The 24,626-nt window shown below is 55.8% G+C and overlaps 1 protein-coding gene across 6 annotated transcripts; it reads right to left on the bottom strand.

Annotated features, from left to right (window-relative positions):
• Window positions 1-1,489: 1,489 nt before the first annotated feature.
• On the bottom strand, window positions 1,490-24,626 carry SEPTIN3 (septin 3). Of its 6 annotated transcripts, XM_071219071.1 has the most exons (11): window positions 18,963-19,041; window positions 18,809-18,875; window positions 14,563-14,754; window positions 12,261-12,389; window positions 11,756-11,837; window positions 10,066-10,203; window positions 8,644-8,761; window positions 7,930-8,025; window positions 6,343-6,442; window positions 5,131-5,182; window positions 1,490-4,894 (listed from the first exon to the last, which is right to left on the bottom strand). In XM_071219071.1, the coding sequence occupies exons 2-11, from the start codon at window positions 18,816-18,818 to the stop codon at window positions 4,759-4,761; spliced, it is 1,053 nt and encodes a 350-aa protein (XP_071075172.1). In that variant the 5' UTR covers window positions 18,819-18,875; window positions 18,963-19,041; the 3' UTR covers window positions 1,490-4,758. The 6 variants fall into 6 exon arrangements, with proteins under 6 accessions (XP_071075172.1, XP_004463520.2, XP_058164829.1 ...); XM_004463463.4 differs by lacking the exons at window positions 18,809-18,875; window positions 18,963-19,041 and adding an exon at window positions 23,225-24,626; XM_058308846.2 differs by lacking the exons at window positions 18,809-18,875; window positions 18,963-19,041 and adding an exon at window positions 19,308-19,525.

The following is a 24,626-nucleotide window of genomic DNA, read 5'->3' as shown; positions in this document are numbered from 1 at the left end:
ACTCCTCTCACATCAACAACCTCTTTCATCATTGTGTCACATTCATTGCATTTGATGAATACATTTTGGAGCACTGCTACATGGCATGGATTACAGTTTATATTGTAGTTTACACTCTCCCCCAGTCTATTCAGTAGGTTATAGCAGGATACATAATGTCCTGCATCTGTCTCTGCAATATCATTCAGTACAACTTCAGGTCCTGAAAATGCCCCTACATCACATCTCTTTTTCCCTCTCCCTGCCCTGGGCAACTCCTGTGGCAACTGTCTCCACATCAATGATACAATTTCTTCTATTGCTAGAGTAACAATAGTTCTATAGTAGAATACCAGTAAGTCCACTCTAATCAGTATAAAAGGACATTTTTAAAATTTTTTATATTTTTCCCCTCGCCCTCCCCTGCCCTGCTGTTTTGCTGTGTCCATTCGCTGTGTGATTTTCTGTTATCTATTTCTCTCTGTCTTCTCATCTTTCTCCTCTAGGACTCACCAGGATTTGATAGAGGGAACCTCTGATATGGAGAGAGGTTCCCTGTCAATTGTGCCACCTCAGTTCCTGTGCTCCACCTTGACTCTCCCCTTCAGCTCTTTTGTTATGTCATCGTCTTACTGTGTGACTCACTTTGTGCAGGCACTGGCTCACCATGCAGGTACTCAGCCTGCTGTGTGAGCACTCGGCTTGCTGTGCGGGCACTGGTTCACCACGTGGGCACTTAGCTCACCACACAGGCACTCACATGAGCACTCAGCTCACCATGCGGGCACTTGGCTCTCCACATGGGCACTGGCTTGCCACACAGGCACGCTTTCTCTTCTTGTTCATCAGGAAGCCCCAGGGATCAAACCCGGGTCCTCCCATAGTAGGCAAAGGCCTTCTCACTTGAGCCACTCCGCTTCCCCAAACATAATTTTAAATGGTTGTCACATTCAAATTCAGAGAAATGGTCAGGTGAGTGTTGTGTTATTTGCTGGCTACAGGAGGGAATGTGCACCTCCAGGAGAAGGACTGGGTTAAGAGAAGCTCAACAAAAATAAAAGGACAAGCTGGTGCTTTAAGTTTAAATTCTTATCTCTTAAATGTATTCACTGTAAAATAGGCAGGTCTCCAGACAAGATGGATTTAGTTTTTTCATAGATTCAGGGCACTGTTTATTGCCTTAGGCAGTAGGGGTGGGGAGGGAAAGCTAGGAAATCAATTGAGTGGAAATAAACATGTTTTCTTTGAGGAATGCAGGCTGTACAGAACCTCAAGGTCAAGTGTGGTAGCTCCATCACTCATCCTGGATACAAAACCCCAGGGTATTATGACTGTGGTGTGAACCAGGTGCCAAATGAAGATGAACTGACCTCACAAATATTTCCCATGTCTAACTTTGCGGCTACTTCTTACCAAGATGGTCCCACCTCACCCTCCACAGATGGGTGAGATAATATAGTGGCTGCTTCAGCCAAGGGAAACGGAGTACAAATAAGACACAAGACAGGCAGTTGTTCAAACAGCAATGTTTAGTTGTACAACACAAAGTCTAGCAACATTTACGTGACCTGTTTGTGTCTGTTGACTTGTTTTCACTTGGGAAATTTAGCCATAGTGTCACCAAAAGGTTGGCTGGGACTGGTAAATTTAAGAAATGGGTCATTCTTGCATCCCCTAGGCTTGGGCCTCTTGCTCCATCAGGACTTGGTTGTAGGTGAATGGCCCACAAGTCACCAGCCTTTGAGCAAGTTGCATCCTGGTGGAGCTGGGCAAGGGGAGTGGATTCCGTAAAGACACACTTTGGGGCAGCTGCAGCCAATGTTCGCCAACATTCATGGCATCTGATGGGCCTTTGCCCTCCTTTTCCGTTAGCCTACAGTGGCCATCTGTGACCAGGCTAATTCATTCCTCACATTAACGGGGTGGGCTGTTAGGGTAGGTGGGAAGAGATCCCTCTTATTGCTAAGTGGACAGAAGGGTGGTTTTTTTTCTTCCTGGAGTTCACATCTCATGGGTTTCTGGGCTTTGTGGGTGTGTGCGTAGTTCTTTTTTTAAGGTTGGGGATAAGGGCGCCCACTTCAGCCATGTCTTTTCGGGAAAGCCACTCTTCCTAAGTGGCCACATTATGGAGCGGGGAGGGCGCAGGACCACACTCCAGGCTAGCCGCCAGTGGTGATTTTTAAAAATAAGATCCTAGCCCCTGCTCCCCATGCCTGTAGTGACCTTAGCCTTAAAAATACCTGTAAGCAATGAACGAGAACCCTTGGCCTGCGTCGAGGCTCACAACTGACTTCAATGAATCTGGCAAGCAGCGAAGTTGCTTTCTTGACCCTTTAAAGGACCCAAGAGCAGCTCATGCAGACATGGATGGGCAGCAATGCCGTTTCCCTTGGAGACGGTTACAAGTAGCTGGTATGGAGGTTGGCAAGGGCAGAAGCAGCTCCTGATGAGCCCTTTCGCCCTACAGATGGGCTGGGGCCGGCTAGCACCGGCGATGGAGGAGGGCAGTGCTGGCGAGAACTCCAGTGGGAGGAGAGGGGTGATTTGGATACGTGGAGGAGGTGACTGTCCTAAAGAGGCTGCCAGCCCCTTGTACCTGCTGAGGGCTGGGAGGGGTCTGGTAGGGGGCCAGACAAGCACAGCACCCAAAAGGGTGGAATGGAGGAGAGGCAGCGTTTGAAATGGCCTTCTTTGAGCCATGGGGCAGGGGTGGGCTGGCCCAGGTGGAAGGACGCGGCTTGAGAACAGTGGAGGGTGCGCAGACCAGCAGCTGGCAGCAGAGCTCTGCAGCAGCTTCTCCGAGGAGGCTGAGCTCATGGCTGAAGGGTGTCGAGCACTCCGACGCCCACCACCCTCGCCTCTCCATTGGCCCCTGCTAGTCCTAGAAGTCAAGTCCTAGGTCTCCACCCGAGGCCGCTGCTGCTGAAATGCGCCTGCCTTTGGTCTGTAATACTGCTGCACTACCCTGCAGGTGCCTACCTGGCAACAGCTTTGAGGGCGGGGGGTGGCTGGGTTAGTAAGTAAGCCTCCAGGAAAGAGCGAGACCTTGGGTTGGCATCGCTGGCGAGCAGATCACCCCACCTCTGACCTCCTGGTCCCCTGACTCTTGAGTCTTAGGTCTGTGTTTTTTCCTAGCACCTGAGTGATAAGGGGCTATGAATGCTGGGATTTGTAGAGGGCCAGTGAGATGCCCAGAGTTGGACCAGGAGATGGGACCAGAGGCCGTTAGAGGTTATTGTAAACAGTGTCACTAGGTGTTTTCCTTTTCCTAAGGCTAAATTGTATCCCTGGCCCCGAATTTCAGCAATCTTACAGACTAAAGGAAAAAGAGTAGCTTATTTGTAAAATGAATCAAGGGAGGAAATACTGATAAAATACACGGTGGAAGGGAAAAGCAGGGTTAACTGTATGATTGCCGGTCTCGTTGGGAATTCTACAGGAGTCAAGCAGAGACAATGTGGGGAAGCAGAGAAAGACAGATAGACATAAAAGCAATTAGCTTCAGCACAAAAGGATAAGGAAAGAGGGAATGGAGTACTTATGAGAAGGGCACAACAGAGAAGCCAGCTTTAAAGAGAAGAGAATACTGACAGAGAAAAGGATGATGTAACTGAAAAACTCCCTTAGGCCAAATCGCTGAGAAAGACAAACACCATCTATTGTTTTCCAGGCTCGTTTAGAATGAGTGCTCCTAGAATTTAATGCCCCAAAAGGTTGTCTCAGTTACCTAACATGTGGCTTCCTTGAACCAGGCACGGGGGACCCCATAATCACTGCTTCCCTCCCAAGCCTTGGCTGCCCACAAGCTCAGGGCCAACTTCAACTCTCAGCTGCAGCAACTTTCTCCCCCATCTTCTCTGTGGTTCTCACTTCTCTCGCAATCTCAGTTTGTATTGTCCCGGGTTTCTGGTTCTGGGTTTATTTTCAGGTGGCCTAAAATCACTTTTGGAAGTAGACTGGGCATAAATTCTAAATAAAGAAGTGAAGCTAAAGTGGATTTGTCTGCAAGAAAGTTAAAGTTGTCAGAGAGAGGAAGGAGAGAGGGAGAGGGGCTGGAATATATGAAGAAAGGGGAGAAAGGACAAACAAGAGAAAGCGGGAAGCAGAAGCAGGCAAGTGGCCCTGGAAGCAGGGGGAGGGGAGCTAGAGGTGTGGGGAGCAGCGGGGGGCAGCGGCAGGCAGCAGCCTTTGGATGGCAGGCTCACCCCGCGGGTGGGGCTCTCTCCTCACTTCTAGGCACTAACCCTTTCTGCAGGAACCCAGCTCTTGCCTACTTCTCTGCTCTCCCAGGAAGTCCTGGCCTAACCTAACTTACAGGGAGGGCTAAGCCCTGTGCTTCCTGCCCGGACGGAGGTCTAGCTCCACTGCCTCACGTTGAAATAGCTCTGCCCCCGGGTTGGGGGTGGGTTCAGAGATGACAAAGTTGCCTATGGCTACCTGCTCCCGCCAGTTCTCAATGAACCTCCCCCAGTCCTCCTGAGGGAGGCGCACGGCTTTGTCCTGGTACACGGGGAAAGCAGACAGAGAATGGACAGTCATGGAGGAACCAAACTTATAAGGGACTTTCCAGGGAGGGCAGTGAAAATACCTGACCCTTGCACACACACACGCACACACACACACACGCTTTCTCTCCCTCTCCATACACACACATGTAGACAAGATATTCCACAAATACCAGACAGGCCTGCGGGGCAGAGTTGGAAGGAAGAAGTGGTGGGTTGTGGTGCTGGATGTGTGTGTGAGAAAGGTATGTGGGCTGATACAGAGAAGAGGCTGTCATGGGCTACTGCCATGGCCGTCCTCTGTGTCCACGCTCCCAGGGGGAAGGCCGCCATTGTCATTGAGTCGCTTGGCCCTGTAGGTCTCATAGTGGATGTTGTGTGTCACTTCCTTGAGGTCCTGGAGATGGGTCCTGAAGGGCACATGGGGTACAAAGAGAGATGGATGTGATTAGGAGCAGGAAGAGACTGGACCCATGACTGGGACCCACTCCAGAGAGCCAACAGGACTTCAGGATAGGAGCTGGAACTGGGCCAGAAAGTCAGGGAAACTTAGCAGCTGAGGATATGAATCTGAAAAGTCACACTCAATGCTTCCCAAACCCAAATAAATTAAACTTCCTTCTGGGGCAGGGGGTGGGCCTCTTACCTGATGACAAAGTCTCGAAGCAAGGCAAACTCACAGTGGTTGAGGTTTTCCACTATGAACAGAACAAAACAAAACAAAATGGGCAGTCATTTCATAAATGCAGCAACACCCTGCAGGTGGCTTTTAGGGGAGAGTCACAGGTCAGGTCATTTTGTCACCTTACTGGAGATTTGCTCATCTTGGCATTTCAGTGTACTTGATTTCATTCCTTGAACAAATATTTATTATTAGGCAGCTACAATGGGTACAATACTGTTCTAGATTCTGTGGAATGATAGCTGAAAGGACTATAATTTATCCCATTTTACAGGTGAGGAAATGAAGACAGAGGGAGTCTAAGAAACTTCCGCAAGGACCAAGATACACTTCCCATCTTTAAGGCACTTATAATCTAATTGAAGATACCACACACAGACAATATCAACCAAACCATATTAAAAGGTTTTGCACCACATGATAAATTGAATCCAACAGGCATAGATTGAGTACCTACTATTTGCAAAGCACTTGCCAAGGATGGTGGGAACAGAACGATGATTAAGACATGAAGCCCCTGGCCTCACATTCTAATGGGTGAGACAGACATTCTCCTAAATAATTCCAACTCAAGGCAGATGATGAGAAAATGCTGGAAAAAAAGAGCCCAGCAGAGGGTAAGAGGAAAATGAAAGCAAACATGATACAATGGAATGAGTCTTCGTTTCAAAATCAAAATATCTATGTCTGAAACCCAGGTTTCACCACTAACCAGTACTGTGACCTTGGGCAAGACACTTGACCTGTCTGAGACCCCAGGCTCAGTGGCTTATATTCCCAGCATAACTGCACTTACCCCGCTCCCTTCACAGGGTTATACTGAATGAGATCACTGAAGTGATTCTTTGAACATTTTCAGAATTGTTATTACTTGCCCAAGGCCACATCCATTCATAAAAAACCAAAGTGGCAACATCTGAATAACCCTTGGGCAGTCTGTCTGACCACATCCCACTTCATCTGAAAACCTTTCTCTGTTCTTCTACCCAAACACCTCTAAATGCCAAGTCTAAGTCTCTCACTGTTTCCTGCCTGAAAATCTGGTCTTCTCAACTAGACTGTAAGCTTCTTATGGGCAGGGTCTGCCCGAGGACAGTGTCTTGGCCTACAGGAGCTTAACCAGGTTGTTGGATGATTGAGCAGCAGCCAGGTCTTCAAGAAGATGCATGGAATTACCTTCGATGATCCCCCAGGGAGTTTTCCTTCCGAGGACCCTCTTGCCATTCACCTGGTACTCCTTGTCGCTTCCCACCACAGCGAAGGGCATGCTCTCCTGCTGGAGGGGGGGACACGTGCGCACAGTCAGCCTCCTACACCTGGTCACCCCCCACAGCACAGCGCTCCGTTCCACGCCTCTGGCCTCAAATGCATTTCTGATGCTCAGTCAGTGATCCCACGGGTGGCAAGGACAAGGGTCTCATCTCTTGAAAAGAGCACTTGACTTGGAGTCAGGAGTCCAGGGTCCAAACCCTGACGGCTTGCTTCCTAGCTGGTCAGCCTCAGTCAGCGTTCCTTCACCTGGAGAGCACGTGATCCCTTCCGGGGTGCTCTAACATGCGTTTTGCGCGACATTTAGAATGACTCTGCGCTAACCAGGGCAGATGGAACCGTTTTGAAGTAGTACCCACCCAGCAGACTGGGCAGAGCCACTGGTACTGGGCACTGTCCCCTGTGAAACCTGCTGACGGAGGCCCGGAGTCCAAAGGCCACTTTCTGGTGTCCAGGCCCTTCAACTCCACCAGGTAGGTGAGTGTTCATCAAGGCACAGCTGTGTCTGTCCCCAAACCTATCTTGAATGCATACTTATTGCAATTGGATAAATTAAGTATTATGTAGGTTGAGGACATATGAGTGTGAGAAGGTGACAATTAAGGTGAATGTTGTAGAAAAATTTGATAAAGGTAAGTTGCTTTTGTATTAAATAAAGACTTCTCAAAGAAGCATCCATGGTCTTAAGGTGAACCATCTAAGGTTTGTGTATATTTTTTTAAAATGATTCTCTCACTTCAAGCAACTTTCTCAGTTAACAAAATAATTACCTGTCTCTTAACTACATTAGATAAGAGGCTCCTACTAGATTTTCCACAATTGGTGGCAGACCAAAGGAATGAAGTGATTTGTCCCAGGTTAGAGTGGGTTGCTAGAAAAGCCCAGGCTAGAACCCGGGATTCTGACAGAGAATCATGAAATTGTAGAATTTTAGAATTGTGAGGGATGTTAGAAATCACACAGGCTGAGGATTTCCAAGCCAGTTTCCGTGGGGCCTTTAGATCTGCAGAGGCACCTGGAGCTGCTGAGAAGACAGGGCTCTGTACCTCGAGTCACCAGCCAAAGCAGCTCTGTATTCAGGTTTTATATATTGGAGTTCTAAGAATTAATTTGAATTAAAGGGTTCTTTTGGGGGAGCCTATAAGCCACTCATCTAGAGGGAGAAACTGAGGCAGAGAATGGCACCCTCGGACCCTGGCCTGATGATTTTCCTGCATGCCGCCCTTCCCATCACCCTGTATTCTAGTCTGGCCAGGACCTGTGGCAGAAGACGGATTTTTCCACGGCCTGGAGATGGAAGGGCACGTCAGCTTTCTGGGTGCGGGGAACCCCTCTGTGCGATCGTTGTCCTGGCCAGGGCCCAGAGTTTTCATCCTTTGCCCAGGGAACCTCTTGTCTGGGTTGGGCAGGCAAGACTGGAGGGAGCAGCAGGTGGGAGGCTAGAGGGCTATCGAGGGGGGTGTCTGTGGGAGGAGCAGAGCCCCGGACACCCACCCTGATTTTGTCATTCTCCGTCTTGTCCTCCAAATCCTCATCAAATTCCTTCTGGGGGTAGAATTCAATGCCGTTCACTTCAAGCTCCTTGCGCACCTAGAGGTGGGGAGAAGCAGGGCGGCCACGCATCAGGAGAGCTGCACAGCCGAGTCCAGATCCCACCTGGGTGGTGTGCGTGCTGCTGCATGTTCTACTCCTGATTTGCAGGGAAGAGAGCCCCTTAAGCCTCCCTAACTGGGCGCTTTCAAGGCCTGGCTCAGTCTCACCTCCTCCAGGAAGCCTTCCAGGACTTCTGTAGCGTTCTACTTGATTATCAGTTTCTTGAAGGCAGCAACTATCCTTTAACTTCTCTTGCATTCCCCACCACCACCGCCATTCCCCCACCCCCATTTCTAGGGCAGGAGGTCAGCAGGCTCATTCGTCTAGTCCCTCAAGCAGCTAACAGCTAGGAGCAATTTCTCATGTTCACGGTGATTTGCACAAAGTTGGTCTTCACAGGTAAGTTTGGAGGGGGAAGAAGACAGCCTTGAGCTGCACCGACTGCTCTTCTCCTTGGAGCCCCGGCATTTTTAAGGTCTTAGGAGGAGCTGGGGTGGGGCGAGATGGCGGAGGGTGGAGCAAAGGGCAGAAGGAAGAATGAAGGAGAGCCAGGAGATGGCTTGAACCCAGGGGAGGGGCAGGAAAGGACGGGGAGGGAGGGGGGTGCCTTCTCACCCTCTGCTTAAATTCAGACTTCTCCTCCAGGGTCATGGTGTCGGCCTTGGCAATGACAGGGATGATGTTCACCACTTTGCTGAGGTGTTTCATGAACTCCAGGTCCAGAGGTCGCAGGCTGGGGCCAGAAGGCAGGGATGTCAGAGCCGCCCTGCCCTCCCCTGCACTTCTCTTCCCCTCTTAGCCCAGAGGGCGCCGCGCCATCCACTGCCAGCACCCCAGGGGCACCCCTGGGACTGGCGGTCCGGGTGGGAATCGAGCCAAGGCCGCGAGGCTGGTAGCTCTCCTGACAGCCTCCAGGCTGCCCCTACTCCCTGCAGCCCGGGCCCCACTCGCCAAGGCCAGCCCCCTCCCTTCCTCAGTGCCCACCCACTCCTAGCTCCCTTTAAGCCCCAAACCACTCCTCCACGACACCTGTCTGGTCACCTGGGCCTAGGGAGTGCCCGCTCCTGGGAACGGCCACGGGCATTCATCCCTGCCTATCCGTCCCGTGTCGCGGGTGCTCAGGTACGGGTCTCACGCTGCCTCTTGGCATTTCTTGGCCCCCCTTGGCCCCTACGGAGGCCATGCAGGGATCCCGCTGGGGTCCTTGTCCCTCCCCCGGGGCTAAAGGTTCGGCGCCACCGGGCTCTGGGGCCCCAATCGGGCTCTGGTTTACAGTCCAGGGGGCTGGTCAAGGCAGGTGTCTGCTGCTTTGCCCTGGCACCCAGGTTTGGGGGGCTGGACTTTTCTTGACTTCCTAGGCCGGCCCAGGGCTCTTGTTCCATGTCCCCTCTTCCCTGCCACTGAGCATCTTCTGAATACTCTGGTTTTTCCAAAATTTGGGGCCTGCCTGGCTTGTGCCATCCTCTCAAGAACTGAACTCTGGCCCAGCAGGCAGAAGGCCACTGGCTTGCCTGCATGGACCCCCACCTCTGCCTGCTCCCAGCACCCACCCCCACTGTTACGCACACCAGAGTCCCTCGACACTCTCCGCTTGTCACCTGCCTGCACCTCTCCGTGCCTGTCTCCCCATGCTGAGCTGGCACCTCCGAATGCCTACAGCTGGGTCCCACATCCCAACACCAGCCCCAATCCCGCAGCCTTGCCTCCCCACCCCACCCTTCTCGCTGCCTACCAAGCCTGGCACTAAGTAATTGTTTGCTGAATAAATGAGGGGCCCTCTGCTCCCATGGAGCAACTTCTCTCTGCTGGGACAGCCGTGCTATAGGGCTGGGACCCCAGGAGCAGTACAGTGGCTGATGTCAGTCAGCTCCACCCCCTGGGCCAGAAAGTCTGACGCCGGGCTCAGGGGAACCCCAAGGGCATGGGGCCCATCTTTCTCCCCCCAGCTGAGTCAGGGCACTGATGGCCCAGTCAGGAATGGGCGAAGATGGCGCAACCAGGGAAAGACCCAGCGCTGGGGGCGGGGGGAGAACGTACGAGTGCCCAGTCGGGGAGATGAAGTAGAGGCAGCAGTGGACGCGCGTGTCAGGGATGCGTTTCTTCCTGGCGATGTTCACCTCCTCCTTCAGGAACTTCTCATACTGCTCGTTGATGTACTTCTCAATGGGCTCCCAGCTGGGGATGGGAAGAGAGCAGGAGGCTCCACCACCAGGACGGGGCCTGCAGCCTCCTCTCAGGCGTGCTCAGGTCGCCATCCCCCACTCCCCTTTCCCCTCCCACCTCCCCCGGCAGGTCTAGGACACACTCTAGGCCTCACAGGTGCACCTGCTGGCCGGCTTCCCCTCTCCCCGCCCACCTTGGCTGGCTTTCCTTGTTAGCAAGGGCAGGCCTGCAGGGACCCAGCCCTTCACCTGGGCTATGGGAGCCGCAGAGCCACGCCCCACTCCAGACAGCCCACCCCTAGGACTTAGGAGCCGAGAGGCTCTGAGGGAGTCGCTGCTCCTCTCTGGGACTCAGTCTTCTCATAAGTACAATGGGAGGAGTGACGGGCCTGGAAGGGTTGCCGTGAGAATTTAAAAGAACATACAGGGAAGCGCATTTGGCTCAACAGATAGAGCACCTGCCCACCACATGGGAGGTCCGAGGTTCAAACTCAGGGCCTCCTGACCCATGTGCAGTGCTGATGCGCGCAAGGAGTGCCCTGCCACGCAGGGGTGTCCCCCGCGTAGGGGAGTCCCACGAGCAAGGAGTGCGCCCCATAAGGAGAGCCGCCCAGTGCAAGAAAAGTGCAGCCTGCCCAGGAGTGGCGCCGCACGCACGGAGAGCTGACGCAGCAAGATGACATAACAAAAAAAGAGGCGCAGATTCCGGGTGCGGCTGACAAGAATATAAGCAGACCCAGAAGAACACACAACAAATGGACACAGCAGACAATGGGGGGGAAGGAGGAGAGAAATAAATAAAAATTTAAAAACATACATAAAGCCCCTGACACAGCAGTGCACACACCGAGCACTCACGCAGCAATTCTTATCACTACCATTATCACCTTTTGGCATCATAGAGCACGTGTGTAACCAGAGGAGTGGGCAAACCAGTTACCTTTCCAAGTTCAAGACCGTCATCCCCTGGTTGGGCTGTTGGGTGGACCTGCCGGCCTGTGGCACACCCTGGCTTCCTCACAGATGCACGGAGGCCCCCTCTACAGCTTGGGAGCAAACCTCTGCCTGGCTTGTTCCACCTGTATTCTGATCTGTCCACTTCCCCCCTTATTGGCTGGACGCTGACTCAGCTTTAGGGAACAAGCCTTCCCACTGCCCCTCTCTCTTTATGGAACTCCCTTCCCTGCTCTGCTCCCCGCTCCTCTCCTAGTCCAGGATTACCGCTCCTGGCCCTCAGGCCATGCTCTCTACCACAGCCTTCAGGCTGACCTGGATCTGCAGCCCCATCCCACCTGCTCTGTCTGCCCTGTCCCGCTGCCAGCTGCGACAGATCCGCTCCCCCTGGCTGAGATTCCCTCTCCACTCCCCCCTCTATGCCCCACACTGGCCCCCATCTGGGCCTCTTCCCTTGCTACCTTACTAACCCACTCCCCCACCCTTCAGCAAGTGTTGATCTACCCTCTGCGCAGAAGGTACAGATGGTCCCCAGGTGCCTGGACCTGCGCCACGTTCAGTACTGTCCTCGTAGAGTCGCTAGTGTGGAAATCTCAGGGGCAGACACATACCAGTTTTCATTGTTGATCTGGTCCCCAAAGCCAGGGGTGTCGATGACTGTCAGCTTCATCTTGACCCCGCCTTCTTCTATCACTGAGGGGAAGGAACAGCAAAAGGCAGAGGGGTGGGTCCTAGACCTGAGCCCTGCAGCCCACCGAGCCAGGGAGTGGAGGCTTCCCTCTCGGCGGCCGGGTATCCGAACAGTCAAGCTCAGGGTCTTGGCTGCCTTGGCACCCTTGCTCACACTGTTTCCTGCACCCAGAGTGCCCTCCCTACTTCCTCCCACCCGTCTAAACCCCCCCCCCATGCTTCACCACCCAGCTCAAGGCCCACGTCTTCCCAGTCTGTGCCTGGCCCCCCTTCTGAACTGACAGCCTAAGGAGCTTGCTCCACAGAGTTTAGTACTCAGTTCTGGTCTTGAGCTGGCCATTCATCTGTCTCATTCCCCAGTAAGCCCCATTCTCATGGCAGAGACCCCCCAAACCAAGCCCAGGAGAGTCCCTGCCTGATCCTCACCGTGCCCAATAGCTTTGATCTCCACTGTCTTGGGAATCTTCTCCTCCCGGTTCCAGCTGGAGGCCTTGCGGCTCACTTGGGATTTGAAGAGTGTGTTGACCAGTGTTGACTTCCCCAGCCCACTCTGACCTGCAGCAAGGCAGCAGAAGGAGGAGAAAGGAGGAGCACTCCAAGTCCACCTCCGGAGGCTAGCACCTGGCCCGGGGCTTACAGAATTCTAGAGCAGGCCCTTAGCTGTGAGCCAGGCCGGCCCCTTGTTTGACCTCTCACTGGAGGGTGGAGGGCCTGAGGGGGGAGAGCAGGTGGGTGGACCTGGCTTCCTGCTCCCCGGAAGAGCCCTGGGGGACATCAAGTGGATTCTATACTCTCTGCTTCCCGGGGCCCCTGGCCCTAAGGGCCCAAACCCTGCTGCGCTAACCAGGGGAAAAGGGGAGACCTCTGTTTGCCGAGGGTGGCAGTTTTGACATTTGTCTAGTGCTGATAAATGCCTGAGCAGACCCTGGATGAGGGGGAGGCAGGCGCCCCGGTCCCCAGGCCCCCAACCACCTCTTCATTCACTCTGGCGCTCTTTTCACCCGTTTTAAACACACAATTCTGTAGAAGATCTCATTTCAAGGAGGAGTTCTGCAGCGAAAAAGAGCTTGAAAACCTCTCCTCGGAACACGGCTTCTCCAACTTTCGTGTGCACAGGAATCACATGAGGGAGCCTTGCCATTCACAAGTGGTGTTGTAGGAAATGCAGAGCCCCAGACCTATTCAGGATCTGCATTTTGACGGGATTTCCCGCTGACTCGCACAGAGAGTAAAGTTTGAGAAGTCTGGTCTAAGGTGTGGTGCCTCAGGAAAAAGAACCAGGCCAGGGGGCTAGAGCCGGCGGTTCTAGACTCAATTGTGCTGGTTTCCTGGGTGCCTTTGGGGTGGCTCTGAGCCTTAGTTTCTTTACTCACAGAATGGTGGGGAGGGAGGGGGTTGGGTGAGAGCAGGGAAGGCAAATGAGGTACATTTCTCACGCCAGCTGATCAACTGTCTGTAGGCACCTGGATCATTTGTTGAAAAGGCTGCAGAGGGGCGGACTGAGGGCAGACAGCAGCACTGTCTGCCACGGGCCCTGGTGGGGAGAGAAGTCCCCCACAGGTGCCTAGTAGTCGCCGCTTCTGGTCTGGATGTTTTCTAAGGTCATCTGTTCGTTAGGCATTCAGAGTGCCAAGTGCTGTGCTATGAATAGACTCGGGGAGAGTATTAATGAGACATCCTTCTTCCCCTCCAGGGTCTGTTTAGGGTGCGGGCCACCAAAACACCAGCAGACCACTACAATTACAACAGCCACCGTGGAGGAGACAACCACCGCCATGGCAAGAGCCTACAGCAGGGAATCTAACCCGGTCTCTGGGTTCTAGGAGGACTTTTCTAGGAATTAGCGACAACTAAGCTGCAACCTGCAGGGATGACTTAGAATGAGCCATGAGAAAGGGGGAGGGGGCTCCAGACAGAGGGAACAGCACATGCAAAGGCTCAGAGGTAGGAAAGAGCAAACCAAGTCCAGGAGAACTGTCCCTTAGGAGTGTGGAGAGGAATGCTGGATAGGAAGCACTATGAGATGAGGCGAGAAACCAGGCCAGAGCAGGAGTTTAAATTTACCCAAGGTTAAAGGAGAATTACTGAGGGATTTTAAGTAGACTGGGTGAATTTTACAGGCTAGAAAGGAAAGAGAGAACTGGGTGGGCCAGTATCATTCAAAGTGTGGTTAGGAGACTGGCTGCCAGGGACCATGAACCATTTGCTGCTGGTTCTTGAGCTAAAAAGTCTACGCCAGAAGGTAAATTAGCTCTGCCACTAAGCCCACTGCTTGGTTCAGCTGGTGTTTTCTATCGTAAGACTTTTCCGATGATTTCTCGAACTTTATCTGGTTGCAGGCGAGCATTCTGAGCAGCACTGGGCCGGGGCCGGGGCCACCCAGGGGCCAGAGGGATATGGCAGCTCGGCCCAAGGAGATGGGCAGACTTGAGAGGTTCACAAGGTCAAATCGACAGGGCTTCCTGATTCGATTGGGGGAGAAAGATGGAGGGGCAAAGAACGCTGACGCCCAGATCCCCGTCGCGGCCCCGAGCTGAGGCCAAGGACCCCCGCTCTAACACTGCGCGCCGCCGCGATGCTACTCGGATCCCTGGAAATTCTCCCTACACTTGAAAGCTCGACAAAGAGCAGAAACAGGACCGCCTCCCCGGAAGACGTGGGGCGGGGTGGGGGTCGTCCCGGGGAACGTCTGGGGTCCCGCGTGCGGCGCGCCCGGAGCCCGCCATACCGACGACCATGATGTTGAAGTCGAAGCCCGTCTTCATCGTCTTCTTGCGCATCTGCTCGATGATGGTGTCGATGCCGACGTAGCCCAGCAGGCTGGAGTTGATGCCCACGGGCTTCACGGGCACCGCCGGCTTAGGCCGCGGCTCGGGCACCAGCTCCGACATGGCTGCGTCCGTCCTGGCCTCCGGGAGCCCTGCACGGCCCCGCGGGGAGGGGCGGGAGGGAGGAGAGCCAGGTCACCGGCCGCCGCCGGGCTCCCCTCTTGCTATAGAGTCATCTGGAGTTAGGGCTGGAAGGGACCTTCAGGGCACTGGGCCCAGGCCCCTCCTTTCACAGGAGAAGAGCCCGAGGCGGCCCAAGGGGAGAAGACGTGCCTGAGAACAGACGCACGATCCGGATGGCATGCACTGCCCGCCTTCAAAGCACACCTGTAGGTCTAACATCCAGGTCTGACATCCTGGGGCAGATTCTCTGTTGTGGGGGTGGCTGTCCTCTACACCTGTAGCGGCCCCCCAGATGTGACAACCCAAAGTGCCTCCAGACACTGCCAAACGTCCCCTGGGAGACATCATCCTACTTAAAAATGACTGGTCTAAGAGTTATTGGGGTTACCTGGATCCATGACCCGTCTCCCCAAGAGAGCGAAGACCCCCTTACGATCCTGTCCCTATCATCTGCCAACTGGCGTAACGGACCCCAGGTGCTTTACATCTTAGGCACAAACAGTGCTACCCCTTCTCTGCAGAGGCGAGTATCACCCCTGGGTCCCAGCCTTGGTGTCCCCTCTCCTGGACAGTGTCCCCTCTGCCCCACTAGTGCAGCTGATAATTCAGGGGTGTCTGTACCCCCAAGGAGCTGCAGACACCCTCCCAGCCACAGTTTTGAATCTGTGGGAGGACTAAGACTCCCCTTTGACAAGAGGGGCGGGGATGAAAGCCAGATGGGGACAGTCCCCTGCCTAACATGACACCTCAGGATGACTGGTGGCAGGAGAAAGGGGAGGCAACGTCCCTCTGAATCTGGCCATCACAGGTGTGTTCACACACAAGAGAAAGCTGGGGCCTTGTCAGGCCATCATCTACCAGGGTAGGTTACGGGACAGGGCAACTCCATTTCCCACCCATAGAATGGGCGTGTGAAGAGCAAAGCCTGGCTCTGCCACCTGCCAGCTTTGTGGACTCGGGCAAACCACCTGTCCCCTACGGGCCTGTCCCCTCGTCTGTAAGATGGACAGGAGAATGATGCAGGCTGTGGTGGGAAGTACAGCACAGTGCCCCGCAGCCCAGGGCCCCTGGCCCCTGCCCCTTGCCAGATCACCAGCTTGCCTTGCAGGGAAATGAAACCAGGCAGGAAAAAACCCTTGTTAGAGAGAGGTGCTGCCAGGTGTTAATTGCACAAGCATAGCTTTTGGACTCCACGCTCCCTTCCAGCTCTGCTATTCTAGAACGGTGTGGTTCATGATTTCCCCACCTCCAAAGAATGCCAGCCTTGCGGGGAGGACTGACGGAGCAGCCGCTGGGCAGGAGGAAGCGGTGACAGGCGTGCTCCCGCACCCCCAAACCCAGCCAGGCCCCTGCTCTGACTCCTCCACCATCTGGGCCTTCCGCTGGGACTGGCGAGACCCGCTCTGCTGATGGCAAGCAGTGCTTTCTCCTCTCGTCTCAGCCACGGCTGCATCTGAGAAGGCCTCAGGACCTCCCCGGGGCCTGGCATGGCCCGCTCTCGCTTCCCAGACAGCTGATGCCAGCCAGGCGGCTCCAGGCGGCAGCGCGACGGGCTCAGCCCTGCAGCAGCTGGCTCTCGGCAGCCTGGCCCCCGCACCTCACTCGTCCCAGCACGTGGCTCCCGGGCCCCGCTCAGCACGGCTGCCTCAGGGCCCGCGGCCCCATTATCCCTGCCCGGCTGCTCACCCAGGCGGGCCCTTTTCATGGCCCTCACTTTGCTACAGCTGAATCCCATCTGGGCTCCACCACCTGTGTTATGAGGGACCCACCTTGTTGGGGGAGGGGCAGGAACGTAGTCCCAGTTTACAGACCTGGAAAAGGAGTCTTGCATTTATTTATAGTTTTGGGTTGTTTTGTATGTTTGGTTTTTGGTGAGTAGTCTTATAAGTGTGTGTCCTGTCCATGGCCTGTATACTGCAGCACCCTAACAGGGTGCTCCCAAAGACAGACCCTGGTTGAGCAGAGGGAAGGAGCCCATCAGGTTCCCAAGCAACTTTTAGGGACTCCAGCAGACTGGCAGCAGGATTTCACCTCCATTCTTTCAGCAAGCATTTATTTAGCACCCCTTGTGTATGCTGTTGGCACACATGCTGGCAAGTCAGTCCCCCACCACCACCAGTCACATGCCAAATGCATGCAAGTCCCATGCTAACAACCACTTGTCAGCCACAGGTAGCCACAAACGGGCTGCAGGAGGGGTGGGGGGGTGGCAAGCAACTTTGCTAGAAGACCCTTCCCTGGCTCTAGCCCCTGGCCATCTCCGACTCTTCTTTCCACCCCCAGGAAAGCCCCTGCTTCCCAGCCGGACTCGGATGCCCCTTCTCTGTGCTGCATCAGCACAATAGTCACTTGCTCCCTTCTTTCCAGGTCATTACTTATGCTATCAAATGGGGCCTACTCCAGCCAAGCCCAAGACTAAACGCCACTTTTGTACCCCAGACAAGGTCCTGCTCTGGAGGGCTCATAGTCAGTGAGGGAGTCTGACAAGTACACAGGGACCTGCCATGCAGGTGACAATGCTGACTTGTCAATTCTGCAGAGCCGATCTCTGCCCTTCCAGGCTCCATAGCAGACCCCAGGGGCCCTGGTCCCACCACACCAGCCTCAGAGGGACAGCTGCTGAGCTGGGCTTGAGTGCTGACCCTATCGTGTTCTGGCTGGGTGAACCCTGTGAGCCTCAGAAAAGTGGGGTGGTTCCTACCTGGCTGGGTTACACAATTGGTAATTACCTGGCATGCAGTAGGCACTGAATACACAAAGTCCCTGCCCCTCTGAAGGGAAGCAGTCACGTCTTACTAGCTCTGTGCCTCCAGTGTGCTGGCGTACCATTAGCACTCAGCTATGAATGAATGAATGAATGAATGAATGGAAGCCACCCAGCTGGCAGGTGTCACTTAGAACCATCGCCTTTCTCCTCTCCCAGGTGCTGCTCCCTTTGCAGAGCACTGACCCCCAGCCAGCAAATGGCTGCTGTGTAGCCACCAAGGGGATGGGGTGGGGTGGGGGGCAGACCCTGCTAACAGAGCAGGGATTGGGGCAGGGGTGAGGGGAGCTTCCCCAAGGTGGGGAAGCACTCAGGATGGGCACAGCAGGAGGATGCAGCTCAAGTAGGCCTCCCCAGCTCCCTGTCCTTGGGGCCCCTCCTAAGCTCCCAGCTCTTCCCCAGGGGCCCTAAAGAGGAGGGGATCCTCTTGCCAGGAGCCACCACCTGCCCCTGGGTGTTCCAGGGAGGCACTGTGCTCCTGACACAGCTCTGCGGCCCAACAGTAACGCACACCCCCACCCCCACAAAGACCCTGGCGCTTTCTTTGACAGGCAAATGAATGGCTTTGTCTTTGTCTGGCCCAGGGACCCCACCCCTCTGTTGGGAAGGTGGCAGCAGGGGGAGGGGACCGTTCCAGAACAGCACCTGCCTCCCTGGCTCAGGGCGGGCTCCCTCTTCCCTCCTGGGCTCAGGATCTTCCCTGGCCCCTAGCAGCCCGTCAAGATCCCACCCCCGCCCACGCAGGCAATGCCATTCCACCCCAGCTCCAGCCCTGGGCTCCCAGAAGAGGAGCCACAGAAGATCTCGGTGCTTCCCCACTGGCAGCCGCGCAGGCCCTGGAACCAGCTTCCCCTGGCCATGTCCCCTGGAGGCCAACACACTCCCTTGGAGACCACCAGCTGGTGCCTGGCTCTGTGTTTGCCTGGCCGTCTGGGAAGACGGTCGATGTGTCAGCGCCCAGGTCTCCGATCTGGGTGGAGGGTCTCAGGTACCCGTGCCCGGAGTGTGCATGCGTATGGGTGCGCGTGTTTGGGCGTGCAGCAGCGTGGGGCTTTCGGGGGGCTCGTGGGTCCGTGGGTCTCTCTGTCTCTCCCCGGGTCCCCGTGTGTGCATTTCCCCAGGCACGTATCTCTCGGGGTGTGTGTCACCGTGGTTGCGTGTGTCACGGCGCGTGGGCTCCTCGGCGCGACCACCCTCCCCCGGTAGCACCTCGGGCCGCGCCGGCCGGGCCCGCAGCCTCCTCCCGGCGGCCGCCCTACCTTTGGACATGAATCCTCCTTTGTCTCCGGTCCTCCGGGGAGATGCTCAGGCCGGGGGGCTGCGAGGCTGAGCGGGGCGCGGGCTCGTCCCGGGCCGAGCGGCCCCTGCAGCCGGGCCTCGCCCTCCGCGTTCTCCGCCCGCGGCCCCGCCCGCCCCTGCGCCCCTGCGCCCCTGCGCCCCGCGCCGCCCCGCTCGCGACCTCGCCTCGGCCCGCTCGGCGCCGCGCTGCCCCTGCCCGCGCGCACGGAGGCCGCCGCCGCCGCTGCCACCCGCACCACGTGACACGCGCGCCCGGCGGCCCGCGGAGGGCCCCTCCCCCTCCCCGCGGCGCCCGCGCCCGGCACGCGCTCCCCGGCCGCCCGCGGGAGCGGGCACCGGGGCTGGGCTGCGGGGGCGCGGGAAGCGTGGCGGGGGCTGCGTGCCCGCGGGGCCGGGCCGGGGAAGCTTCCCGCAGCCCAGCCCCGGCCCCTGCCCCTGGTCGCTCTCCCGGCCCCTTACCGTCTGGGCTGGGGCGGGCGCGCTGGGGGCACGGGGCACCGGTGGCAGCTGCGGGCGGCCGTGCGCGCGCGTGTCATGCGGTGCTTTCGGGGTTGCACCGCCTCGGCGCGCTTCCGCGCCTGGAGTGCCCTGACTCGGGGGACCTGATTCCGGGGGGGGGGGGGGCTTCGGCCTGAGGCGAGCCCCGGGACCGGCCCTGAGCCTCGCGTTTCATGCACTCAGTCCGCGGGGATTGACCGCATGCTGCCCGGCCCGGGGAACCGGGACGAGGAGGAGCGTCTCTGTCCTCAAAGGGCTCGGGGCACGTGGGGGACAGAAAGCTGGACTGTCCCAGTGCAGGAGGTGCGGCATGCACAGGGTGCCGGGGCATCCCCAGGGGAGAGAGGATGCCGAGGACTTCCTGGAGGAAGTGCGGCCCAGATTCCTAGGCGCACGGAGGATGGAGGGAAGGCCGGAGGGCAGTTCTGCGTGGAGGTGAGAGCTGCGGGTGGACATCCGGGAGTTCCCCGGGCCGGCTAAAGCCCTGACAGGACTGTAGAGCCAAGAGGCTGAAGAAGGCAGCGGCCTGGCAAGCCAGGCTGAGGAGCTGGGCTTACAGGACAGGCAAGGGATGTTGACAGGGACGGTGCTGCCCTCAAGCGTGTGAGGCCAGTGGCTGCCGTGCGGAAGGCCGCTGAACCAGGCCCAGCTAGGGGCAACCCTGAGGCCTGGGTTACAAAAGAATGTGACCCAGGGCAGAGGCACAGGGACGGACAGGAGGGGACAGACAGACAAGCACTGAGGTGTGATCAGCATGGTTGGAGGCGGGCTGGACGGTAGGAAGGAGAGAGAGGAAGACGACAGCCAGGTTTCAGGTGTGGGTCCCTGGGGGGGCGGAGGGCAGTGCCTGCCTCTGAGAGGAGATCAGAGAGGCCAGGAATCAGGGTAAGACGAAAAGTGCTCGTTTCTGGCCATGCCCAAGAGGTGTGCAGATGGACGAGTCCAGCAGGCACCTGGCTCTCAAGTCTGCACTTCAGGACAGATGGCCGGGCTGAAGGCGGAAGGGGGCCTGTGGTCACACCGGAAAGACCAGAGCCCAGCTGAGGTTCCCCAGACTGTGTAGTGGGATGGGGAGGGGACCGGCAACCAGCCTAGGACAGAGGCAGAGGGGAGCGAAAAGGAACAGAGAGGCTCAAAGAGATCCAGGAGTGAGGGTTGTGGAAGACAAGGGTGACCAGAGCCCAGGGAGCCCAGGATGTCACATGGCCGTAGGATTTGACCACTGGGGGTTAGTGGTGTCCTGATCAAAGGCAGTGTCTGTTGTAGGAGCAGAGGCCAGTGAGAACTGTGTGGGAAGTGGAGAAATGGAGACTGGGGCCACTTTCAGGATGTTTGCATGGAAAGTTGAGGCAGTGATTCGATGGTAGTTTTGAGGTCAATACTCTTTTTTTTAGAGATGAGAGAGATTTGAGCTATCTACAATCAGAAAGGAAGGAAGCCAGGAGAGAAGTTCAAGGTTCTCACCAGAGAAGAGATAGGAAGAGAACCAAGGGAAAGTCCACATTGTGGGTATCTCTCATCTCTCAGGAGAGGAGAAAGGGTGACTATTGACGGGGGTAGGTTGAGAGAGACCATGTCTGGTGGTCCCAGTTTCCTCCATGAGGTTGGAGGCATGAATGAGTGAGAAGGCAGAGAAGGAGCAGAGCAACTGGAGGAAGGGGTAAGGGCTTGGGAGAAAAAACTAAAGAGGCCTGGTAGGAGGGACTGGAGGTGCAGTAGAAATGTGAGGCTATGAGATCATGTGGCTATTTAAGTCAAATTAATTAAAATGAAGTGAAATTGGAAATTCACTTCCTCCATTATAGCAACCCCATTTCAAGCACTCAATAGCTACCTGTGGCTAGTGGCTAGTGGCTAGAGCATTGGACAGCACAGGTATAGGACATTTCCATTATCTCAGGAAGTTGAAAGTTCTATTGGTCAGCACTTTTCTAGAGCCCTCAATCTAAACAGTGGTATAATTTTCATCAGCACACGGAGGAGCAGAGAATCTAGACTGGAGCATTGTTCCCAGGTTGCAGGCTTACTGGTGAGTAAGGCAGAAGAATGAAGGTCCAAGGGAATTGTGGGTGCAGGTGAGATAGTATCTCAGATGATCCATCTTGAATTCCAGGTAGACAGATCTGGGAAAGGCCAGGAGGGCCTAGCCAACTAGGAACTGATGGCTAAGCAAGGTTAGAGTGTGGGTATTGACGGGTAAGGACTTGAAAGAACTGGAAGGATGGAGGGCTGTGGTCAAAGAGTGGGATACTGATATTGAAGATTTTAGAGGTGGCATGGCCTGGGGGGGCTTGAAGGTAAAGGTCAATTTCAAGACCAAATTGTTGGATGGGTTGTAAATATGGACACTGAGTAGATGAATGTGTTGCGTACATGGATGTTGCATACACCAATGAGTTGTGTACATGGACTTGAGTCTCTGGATGGAAAGATGGATATTGAATGCATGGATCGAGTACTCGCATAGCTAGTATACACAGATGTTAAGTACATGCATGGTTGGATTGTGAACATAGATATACACGTGTTAGGTACATGGCCTTGAGTTCATGGATGGATAGAGAACATGGATGTTAAGAATATTAATGGGTTTTGAACACAGACAATGGACATTGACATCTCTGAGGGTTTGGGAGTTGAAAACTGAGCCAAGGACTAGAGTCCTCAAAGAATGAAGGAGTGTGACCACGGCATACAGTGGTGAGGAGGGATGGTAGATGATAGAGCCCGGTGACATAAGCCTTGGAGGAGCAGTGGAGTTTAGCTGGAGATGGAAGGGAAATGGTCTGAAAGCAGCAATGGGGCGCTGAAGGGGTGCCATAAGCTTGTGGAACGGTCCAGCGGAACAAGGAAAGTGAACACACACTGTGCAATCTAAAGCCTTAATGCTATGACTGATGAGTTACCCAACCACCAACAGGACACCTATGGACTCCATTCATCCTTGATGTCATGGAAAGAGAACATTCTCGAGAACAAATTATCATCTCTAGCTCTGCCCATGATTTAGTAAGAGGCCACGGCCAGCACACTGCCTACTCTGGCCTTAGTTCCTCCATCTGTTCAATAAGACTTTGTACTTAGGGTCTTTCCAAATCCCAGAATCTCAAGCCTTTGAAATTTGGGGGATGAGACCACCCAAAGTAGTCCAAGATCTGAGTTCCGATCAGTTTACTGCCACCAACCAGCTGCATGACTTCAGGCAAGTCGCAGCCTCTCTGCCACTAAATGAACTCCCAACCCAGAGTTGGCCTATTTATAGTTCTGCGCAGGCATTCCAATATACAAGTCTCCAGCTTACCTTCCAGGACGAGAGGGCTGGGAGTTGGGGGGTCAAGAGAGAGACTTCCAGGTGAGGCATCTTTTAAGCCACAGTCTTCCTAAAGGTCTGAGTGTGAGTGAATTTAGAAGGTCCCAAGTGAAGGCACTAGCTCTGCGTGATGACTCTTGTTAAACAAATCACCGCTTTTGAAGGGCTAGTCTGTTTTCATATAGCAGGTTTGCTTTTAAACCTGGGCTCGCTTATGGGTTGCCTGATTATTTCAGCTCTCCAGGGAACAAAAAAACACCCATGGGAGATTCTAAAGGGAGAACTCAGGATCAGTTCTTCTCCATACACTAACACCGCTAAGTCTTCCTTCTGATGGCTTCCCTCAGCCTGACCTCTGATGGGCAGGTTGGGACCTGGTTCAGGGTATGCCTGCTGTGTTCTGCCCCAGGACCCCCAGTCCCTTTGCCCTCCAGCCCATTCAGCTCTCCTTAGAGTCCTCTCCCCTGCCATCTCCCAGCTTCTCTGAGCCTGATCCCTCTCCAGGCCCCTTCTCCTCCCACTCACTCCAGCAGCCCAGGACACCCCCAGCCAAGCCCTCTGCATGTACCTTGGGTTTCTCTGGCCCGGTCCAGGATGGCAGGCCCTGGCACTGCATCGGTGGTTGCTTCTGCTGCAGTGTGGCCCAGGGTGAGGTCTTTGCCTCTGTTTGGCATGGTTTGGTAGGTGGCAATGTCCGATAGAGTCAGGTTGATGACATGGCCTAGTGTGGCCTCCCCATTGGCTGGCTGTGGGGTGACCAGACTGCTTGTGTCCAAAGCAAGAGAGTCCATGGTTATGCCCAGCTTGACCACATGTGCTCTCGCCAAATCCACATCCGACTTGGCTATGCCTGCTGCAGCCAAATCCACGGCCGAGCCCAGTTTGACAGGTGTTGCCAAACTCACCCCCATGACCGTATGTCGCTTGGCAGCACCCTCTGTAGCCAAGGCCGTGCCCAGTTTGTCTGGGCCCGGGGTGGCCAAATCCATGTCCATGCCTGGCTTGGTTGTGCCTGCTGTAGCCAAGTTTATGACTTTGCCTGACGGGGCTGGGCCCACTGCAGCCAAGTCCGTGGCTGTGCCCAGCTTGGGATCCTGATGAAGGACCTCTACGCCTCTGTCCAGCCTGGCTGTAGTGGTGGCCAATGTAGCTAAGTGCCTGGCTGCCTCTGGCCCTGCTGTGTCTGGAGGAGCCAAATCCATCACAGGCCCCGTGAGGGGGGCGGCCCTTTGGAGACGCAACCGGGGCCTGGGGATACCTCTGGGCCGCAGCTTGCCCCTACCTGCGGAAACTCTGGGAGGCACGTGGGCAGTCAGTGGGACAGGGTACCACTGGCCTGCCGGGCCTGGCCCTGCAGGGCCTGGGGGGCTCTGGGCTAACCTGGACTGGAAAGGTAGAGCCAGGTGTGAACTCACCAGCGGCTTCTCCGCCGTGGGCATCCTGCTGGGTTTGGCCAGACGTGGACTCCCCGGACCCTGGGAGTGGGCCCTGCCCCCTGGCACCAGGGTTGCAGGCGACGAACCTGGAGCCAGCAGCCTCCCTTCTCTGTGAGTGGCAGCCTCCCCGCCCAGGGTGGGCAGCTCTTCGCAGTGAGAAGCGCGGGGGTCCAGGGGCCGCGCCTGGCCGCTCTGACGCAGCGTGAAGGAGATGGAGCTGAGCTTCCTGGGGACAAGGCCATTGGCAGACAGGGAGCCTGGGGCAGCCCCTGAGGCAAAGACAATCTCCTGGGGGCCCATGCTCCGGGCCCTGGCTCCAGGACCTGGGCGGCTGGAAGCCTGTGGGCTGTGGCTCCGGGGAAAGGCGTCCAGCTGGATGGTCTTCCTGAGGACAGGGATGAGAGGCGACACGCCTCCGGGGAGCCTCGAGGTGTGGGCAGGGCGGCCCAGCACGTGGCTGCGGGTGAAGGGCCTCGGGCCCAGGGCTCCACGCGGCTGCATCTCTGGGGGAGCAGGAGCTAAGTCGTGGTCCAT

Source organism: Dasypus novemcinctus, chromosome 12 (genome assembly GCF_030445035.2).
Source record: "Dasypus novemcinctus isolate mDasNov1 chromosome 12, mDasNov1.1.hap2, whole genome shotgun sequence".
Classification (NCBI taxonomy): Eukaryota; Metazoa; Chordata; class Mammalia; order Cingulata; family Dasypodidae; genus Dasypus; species Dasypus novemcinctus.
This window is presented reverse-complemented; position numbering and strand designations above follow the sequence as displayed.

Coding starts and splice junctions, on each gene's coding strand:
- SEPTIN3 (XM_004463463.4), bottom strand. CDS start 24,626: ATGGACCACGACTTAGCTCCTGCTCCCCCAGAGATGCAGCCGCGTGGA. Junction 8,026..8,643: donor AGTCTGAATTTAAGCAGAGG/GTGAGAAGGCAC, acceptor CCCCACCTCTAG/GTGCGCAAGGAGCTTGAAGT. Junction 4,895..5,130: donor CTTCGAGACTTTGTCATCAG/GTAAGAGGCCCA, acceptor TGTGCCCTTCAG/GACCCATCTCCAGGACCTCA.